This window comes from Chamaea fasciata, unplaced genomic scaffold (genome assembly GCF_029207755.1).
Source record: "Chamaea fasciata isolate MVZ Bird 193981 ecotype frontalis unplaced genomic scaffold, bChaFas1.0.hap1 SCAF_2, whole genome shotgun sequence".
Taxonomy (NCBI): domain Eukaryota; kingdom Metazoa; phylum Chordata; class Aves; order Passeriformes; family Sylviidae; genus Chamaea; species Chamaea fasciata.
Window position 1 is genome coordinate 26,295,258 of NW_027094087.1, and position 7,896 is coordinate 26,303,153.

The window sequence follows — 7,896 nt, forward strand, 5'->3', positions numbered from 1 at the left end:
TTTTTTATTTATTACTGATACGTAAGGAATAGGCTGGGACTAGTGAGCTCTTACGCTAAGCATTAACATGCTTTCCAGGACTCATAATGGCTGAGCATTTATGAAAGAGCTGGGAGTAACATGAACTTTTGTTGCACCTTGAAAAGGCTGGTCCTCTGTCCTGATGAACTGTTGTCTTCCTTCTCTGCTTCCTCAGGCTGTCAGGTCAGTGCCTGTATTTTAACGTTTGATGAGTCCATGAGTTAAACCATTACTGACTACCATCAAGTCACCTCTCTGTTTCCACTCTCTCATCTTCATTGGCATGTATCTTCCTGTCAGGCTATGGTTGAAGGACAGCTACAACTTATAACTGAGTTATTCATATAAAGATGGACCTTGGGTCACACACAGAACAGAATGTAGGAAGAAATCTACAGCACTTCAGTATAACTATGCATTATATAGCCTGTATATAAGCATTGTAAGGCCACTTTCACAACAAGTGTGGAAGTTCTGCATAATTAGAGGAATTAAAAATTAGAAATTTTAGGGTAACAAAAATAATTGTGAGAATCTCATGTTACTGAGATTGTAACGTAAGAATACAACATTGTGGAGGCTACTATTTGCTTTAAAGACCTCTGTTCCCATGGTAAAGTCCTTGAAACTGATCCAGGGACTGCTCCACCCAGAAAACTTCAGTTTCATCAGAGAAAGGTTCTGTAGGAACTAATTCAACTCAGAATTACATTCTTCCTGAGGTGAAGAACCTGGAACAAAGCTCATTGATTATTTAACCCCTCAGAAGATAGCTTAGGTGGTTGCAGATCTGCTCATCCCTGATGAATTTCTGTTGGGGTTGGCCTCCACTGGCAGCAAGAAGCTGAAGAAACCAGGATAAATCCAAGCACATAGTGAGCTATCATGTAGCACACAAGGAGAAAAAGATAGGCCATAGCTAGTACAAACCCCAAATTTTAGGTAGTTTTCCTTTATGGTCTATAGGATTTCATTGGATCCTGTTCCCAGCTGGGTAGAGAGGAAAGTTCCACAGAGAGCTCTTTCTTGATAGGCCATCCCCAGGCTGTAAAGAATGGAGCCAAATTCTTATTCACCTGCTGAGAAAACTTCTGCGCCCACAAGTTCATCTTAGAAGTGTTGTCTTTTGGGATCCTGGACATTTTCTGGTAGTCAGAGAAGAGGTGGGTGAAGGGGTCCCAACCAAACCCTTCTTGCAACTGATGAAAAAGAATACAGTGTGAAAACAATTAAGCTGTCATTTCACTGGCATTATTCCTGTGTTACACACAATAGAAAATTCCTCAGGTCTCTGCAGTATCTTTTAGAATGAATGTAAATTTAGATGAAAGCATCCAACTTTCAGGCTTCAGAGCATAACTAACAGCACTAAAGTACAGAAAAATACCTCCCCATTACACTGGTATCCCAAAACAAACAGAGATCAAAGATACATTGATAGCCAGAAGTGTCAGCAACCTATTATATAAGCTGCTGCTTTGGAGACAGTGAAAACAGTATCAGAGGGGACACTGACAGAATAGCTAGAAAGAAGGAGCGCAGGAGAACAAGTATTGAGAAAATGGGAAGGAGAGATTATGAACCGGGCATGCTTTACCTAAGAATAAGAACAAAAGGAGTTCATACAGAAAGATTGCTGCTACAGAATTAGAACTGTTCTTTCATGCCGCATTTATTCCAGCAGTCCTGTTAGTAACCAGACAAGAGATGAGACATCCCAGCCTACAAGCGTGGGTGAGGCAGTGAGGCAGTGGCCAAACTGGTAAGGTATTGTGGGAAAATTTCTCCTCTTAAAACTGTTCCCCTCTGTATAAATATTTTGTTATTCATTGCATCAAAAAACCCCAGAGGATGACTATTCAGCTGGACAATTCAGATGCTACTCTGGGATGTGGAAAAGTCAGGATCAATACTCCTCCAGTAAATATTCTTTTCCTCATATCAAGTGTGAGAGCTCTCAGACAAGGGAGCTGAGGGATACTGACCTCACAACAGTCAGTAGTTTAAGCCATCATAATGGACATCTGCTTTGCAGTCCCCAGTTATAATCAGGTTGAGTGCTCTCTCCATTAGGCTAACAGTTTCTAGGAGGATTAAGAGAAGGGGAAAATCTCTCTTTCATGCTTCCCAAGAGAATGCACTTTAATCTAGGACAAGGTTCATGTTTTAGAGTCTCAACCACAGTGAGGGATCCAGTTCTGAGTGGAGGAGGATAGGCTGAGCCCATCCTCTTGCCACTTGATGGACTACACTGACTTCACTCAGTGCACTGGATGATATGAACACCCTCCTCTCTGTGCATTTTTTAAAGGCCATGTAACTCACCAGGAGACTGTTCAAATCCTGGCTCTTCTGGACACTTTACAGTGCCAAGGTTTTTTTGACAACTAGCCCACTGTCCCACAGGAAATCTGCTGTGGATTAAAGAGCTATGCCCAAGTTTGAGCCTCCATTTCCCGTGTTGTATAAAAAGCAGCAGTTCCTGTTTCTCTTCCAGGGGGAAATATTGCACTGAGCTATCTCCCTGAGTGGCTAAGCCCAAGTCTGGCAAAGGAAGGTTTTCAGGAGACACCAACTTTAGGCATTCTGCCTGTTTACCTCTCAGGTGCTTTCTGGGCCCAAGATAAACCCTGACAGTAATGAAACTCTTACAAGGCTTCACAGTCACCAGGCTGCAGACATCCCTCTGACACAGGCTTCAGTGACTGCACTAAGAACACACACACACTTTTCCCTGTTACCTGCAGGTATGTCTCCAGAGCAGTCCACATATTCCAGTTCTTTAGCTGAGCACCTTTCTTCAGATAGTCTTTTATCCTTCCCTGCCGGCACTGTGGTTTGAGGGCCTGATGGGCCTGATGTCTGGGAATGCCCAGCACCTCCTCATGAACATAGACAGACCAGAGGTTGCACGTGGCCTCTGTGGTGTGAGGGGGAAACTCCCATGCCTGCTGCTGTTGATTGTGTCCCAGCTCATGGATGGGACCCCAAACACCAGTAGTTTGCATGTGCTCCACATTTATCATCTCCTTCACTGAATCCAGGTGGCCCATGATGGGGTAGCCAGAATGCATCCAGCCTGCAGGAGAGACAGGTAACAACACACGTCATTAAGTGCTCACCTCAGTGCTTGTTAGATGTAAATGATTACTGTATTTTTTTTTCATTTCTCTAGTGCCTTCCATCCATCTCACAAATAACACTATTTATTACCATGAACGACCAACTTTTCCCAGTGTGATGTAAGGAAATACATCAAGTTTTACACTAACAGATAGTCACCCTTACAACAGTCAAACAATAAAGGTAGGACTGAACCATCAGTTAAGTGCAGTTTTGCCTGCTCTCCCTTTTTATATATGAATGTACACTCATGGTTGGACTGAGGTTGAGGTTTTAGGATGAGGAGAAAAGCCTGACCATTGCCCAGAACACACCCAAACTCCCACAGGCTGAGCACAGTCAACACCAACCATGCAATAATGTGATTCAGCACCATGGCACTCCTTGAGTGCTCCTGTGCAGAGTGTGGATACTGCAGGCCTGCACTCCAGTGGTCACTGGTGTGGATGAGACACATGGAAAACACAGTTTGTCATGCTTAAGGCCTACAAAGCCTGTCATACTTAAGCCTGTTCTTAATAGCAGGATGGCTATTCCACAAACAACTCTCCAGCAGGCTGTTAGGCAAGAAACATGCACTGCAAGGGATTTTACTCATGCCTCCTTGGTGTCTTCTTCCCTAATTGCTCCTCCTTCATGATTCCCAAAGCTTCATGCAAGAGCAATGCCCCAAACTTCAAACACCTGTTGTAGCAGGGGATAAGCAGCCCTTTACACAGAGGGAGCCTGGTGAATGAACAGGAATGCCAATCCCCTTCCTGCAGGAACTGGTGAAATGAACATGAATGGCCTGGAACTAGTTTCTGCAGGAACTAGTGAAGATCTTGAGCTTACTCTTTTTTAATAAGAGGGATATATGCAATTAGCAATCACTAGCACCCAAAAAATTCAGATCCATAAATTGAGTGAAACCGTTTAGTCCACCCAAGCCAAAAGAAATTTTATTCTGTAGACTATGATATTTTAAACTGGCATTTGCTCAGCACAGCAGAACCTAACACTCCCAAGATGTGCCACAATTTCTTTCCATTGTAGCTTAGCAAAAGTTTAGAGCATCAGGGTTCATGCCAAGCCCTTGTCTCATTGTGGGATGATGAATTTAACCAGTTTATTCTGAAAAGCAACTGAGCAAAATTTTTATTGCAAAGTTCCATGTTTACTATATAAATTGATTCTTGATCAAAGGCACTCAGTTCATGACTGGAAAAGCTGGACTGGGGGAACATGAGCTGCAAAAATACTCTTGGGCTTTGACAGCAATACTGGATCTGCTTCCACACTGCCATGATCTCAGGCACACATCTTTTCAGGCTAAACTTTGCCCACAATAACCTTTGTGGAGCCCACCTCCAGGAAGTAGGCACACAGAGATTTAAAAGTTGTCACTGAACACATGAGAACAGTCCTGTGGGCTGAGCCAGAGAAAAAATAGAAATCAGGTCACTGCTTCCCAGCTGTACTGGCTATGCAGTGCATTCAGGAGGGAGAATGAATAACTACATGTGAGCTAAAGCCACTGCAGTCAGCAGCTCTGCATCTTAACACACCCCAACAGGAGAGCAGCTGAGGAGACACCAGCAGTTTTGAGAGCAGGGAGGCATCTGGAAAGATCAGTATGTTTTTCAAGCCCTGCCTTACCACATTTCCACCCTGACGGAGTAGCTCACAATTATGCAAGGGTCACGGTCATTGAACACGTCCCATATGTTCCCAGTCTGCTTTTAGCAAAATAACCTTGAAGGAACAGACACTGCTGCTAGAGGCCACTTGCCTCTTAGCCCTGGAGAAGGCCATATGGCAGTGCACCTACCGCATGAGATCTGGACATCTGTGACAATCCTCTCTGGCCTTGGGAATTTTGCTGGTACGGCTGCCAGCTTGCTGATGGCCACCATGATCTTGTTCCACAAGGCCAGCAGCGGCCGAGGGTCCTCCATGTGGCGGATGCTGTCCGAAGGCACAGTCAGGATGAGATTCTCAACAGCCAGCTCTGCCCAGGGAGCAGGGTAGTGCCGGATGCAGGCCTTCCACTGCCTTTCACAGGTCTCCCCTACAGCAACAACACAGAAAATCAGTCAAAGCACAATTCTGATTGTTGAGCATGCTCACAGAGGTCAAGCTCAGAGACCGGGTCATGAAAATTTCTTGGAAAACAGTCTGTGGTAGTTGCATGACCACAGGTGGTGGCTGTTAAATAGCCAGTCCTCAATCTGTTCTTGGGAAGCCTCCTCAGGCTCTTTGATAGGCAGGAAACAGAAAAGGACTGACCTATAACAGAGTAGCATAGCAAGAACAGATCCCTGTTTCATATCAGAGAACAAGAAGCATCAAGTTTCTCCAGTGTCTCATTTCTTTTTGTCCAGCAGAGTTACTGTTTCACATAGCAATGCTGGTTCTGTTCAGTTTGACAGAGAGCAGGAAGAAAGAAGAGGCGAGGCGAGGCGAGGCGAGGCGAGGCGAGGCGAGGCGAGGCGAGGCGAGGCGAGGCGAAGCGATGAGAAGAGAAGAGAAGAGAAGAGAAGAGAAGAGAAGAGAAGAGAAGAGAAGAGAAGAGAAGAGAAGAGAAGAGAAGAGAAGAGAAGAGAAGAGAAGAGAAGAGAAGAGAAGAGAAGAGAAGAGAAGAGAAGAGAAGAGAAGAGAAGAGAAGAGGAAGAGAAGAGAAGAGAAGGAGAAGAGAAGAGAAGAGAAGAGAAGAGAAGAGAAGAGAAGAGAAGAGAAGAGAAGAGAAGAGAAGAGAAGAGAAGAGAAGAAAAAAGGAGGAAGAAAAGGGAAAAAAAGGGGAAAAAAGAGAAGAGAATGCTGGAAACACGGGAAATTCAGCAGTGATGTCTTGTAGGATCTAGAGATGGCCATATGAGGGCACAGTAAACCAGGCAGAGCACAAAGCATGCTTTGCCTTGTCAGAGATCAGTCTCCTCCCCAGCACAACCGTTTCCATCAGAAATAACAACTCCAGCCTCCAAGAATGTTGGTGTGGACAAACCCTTCCAATTTTGTGAAAGCTCTTTCACTTACTCCCAGCCACACAGCAGGCTCAGAGCGACTAAGTGACTTACCAGATGCAAAGATTCATAGAATTGTAGAATAGTTTGGATGAAGGGATCTTAAAGGTCATGTGTTTCAACCCTCTTGCTATGAGCAGGGGGAGCATCTTCAACTAGATCAGGTTGTTCAGAGCCTTGCCCAATTTCACCTTGAATGTTTCCAGGAATGAAGCTTCCATCACCTCTTTGGGAAAGTTGTTTCAGTGTTCCACCATCCTTATTGTAAAAAAACTTCTTCCTTTTACATAATCTGAATTGATCCTGTTTTAGTTTAAAACCATTGCCCCTTGTCCTACTGCAACAGGTCCTGCTAAAGGGTTTGTTCCTATCTTTCTTGGACTTATCCTTGGTGAAGCTGTGCTGGCTGTTCCAAATCACCCCCCTGTCCTCTACATGCCTTAGCACAGCGTCTAGGAGAGTTTGTTCCATGATCTTCCCAGACACAGAGCTGAGGCTGACAGGACGGTGATTCCTGGGGACCTCCCTTCCACCCTTTTTAAAAAATCAGTAGAAAAATGGGAATCCCAGAGGACAACATAGTAAGGAAAATAAATCTGGGTATTCCCAAATCCAAGCATTTCTAAGACCTTCCTAAGCACAGGACCTTATTTCCTTTCAGTCACTGGGACAACTCCATCTGCGAGCAGCCCTCAGACAAAAAGCAGCAAGGTAAAAAAAACCTACCAAGCTTGAAGAAAGGAGCTCTGACTGCCCCTTCCACCGTGATGGGCACGTTCCCCAGGACACTCTTTGCTGGCACTATGATGTAAATGAGGCCACCCCAGAGGCAGGAAACGGATTGTTTCTGGCAGGCAACATCACAGGTGCGTATCACCACTGGCGCCCGTTTCAGCTCCTTGGCTTTAGAGAGGTCATCCGTGTGACACCCAACCTGCACCTGGCAAGAACAAGTGTAGGAACAGCTGGTCAAACTTGTGCCAGTGTGACCCGACAGACTGACCTCGGCACTCACTGAGCTCCCCACTGCAGCACTGTCCCTGCAGAGCACGCACACAGAAGCAGCCTTCTGACTCCAGCCTAGTTCAGGTTTTGAGTCTGTGGTGACCAGAGGCAGTAAATACAGTAAAAAACAAAGGTAAAGTTCATGCTGTCCCTATCTCAGTCTTACAGCTCTACTCCCAGTATTCCTGGCTCAACTGCATCATCACCAGCAGGTCAGAGTACTACAGTTACTTCTTCCACTGCACTGCACTTGCATTGATGATTCCTCCACCCTTGCCCAGCGTCAGAGTCACTTCCTATAACATGATTTGGAGAGATGTGGTCATGACTGGCTTATTTTATTGTGCCTCTTTCTTAGAGCTCTTATAATAAAACTGACACCATGTGGCTGCAGGATCAGACAGAAGCACCAGAGTTAACTTTGCATTTCAGCTGCAGGGAGGTCACTGCAAAAAATATCCAAGCAGGTAAGCATTTGCTTCTTGTGTTTGTATTTTGCAGAGAACAGGATCCCAAGTAACAGTGCCTGTCTCATCTGGAGACATCTAAATGAGCAGTAGTGACAGCACGGTCAAAGGAATTTATGAGAGATCTGGAGAGATGGAATCAAGTTTGGTTCACAGAAGGGCCCAAGTGCTTATCTTGGACCTGAAAATCACCTTGATCAGTTTGGTTGGTTTTTTTTTTTGCACTGTAGCAAAACAAAACCCAATAGCCCTCAAGCAGCAGCCACACTCAATTATCC

General features: G+C 45.0%; 1 protein-coding gene across 1 annotated transcript in view; it reads right to left on the reverse strand.

Moving 5' to 3' along the window:
- Positions 1 to 7,896, reverse strand: part of TCAF2 (TRPM8 channel associated factor 2) — a 15,116-nt gene continuing 7,220 nt past the window's right edge. Inside the window, exons 5-9 of the mRNA XM_066177368.1 lie at positions 6,873 to 7,086; positions 4,955 to 5,194; positions 2,763 to 3,100; positions 1,098 to 1,220; positions 1 to 212 (exon numbers count right to left, since the gene is read on the reverse strand). Coding sequence (XP_066033465.1) covers positions 201 to 212; positions 1,098 to 1,220; positions 2,763 to 3,100; positions 4,955 to 5,194; positions 6,873 to 7,086 — 927 coding nt within the window. The 3' untranslated portion in view covers positions 1 to 200. The remainder of the gene's footprint in view (positions 213 to 1,097; positions 1,221 to 2,762; positions 3,101 to 4,954; positions 5,195 to 6,872; positions 7,087 to 7,896) is intronic.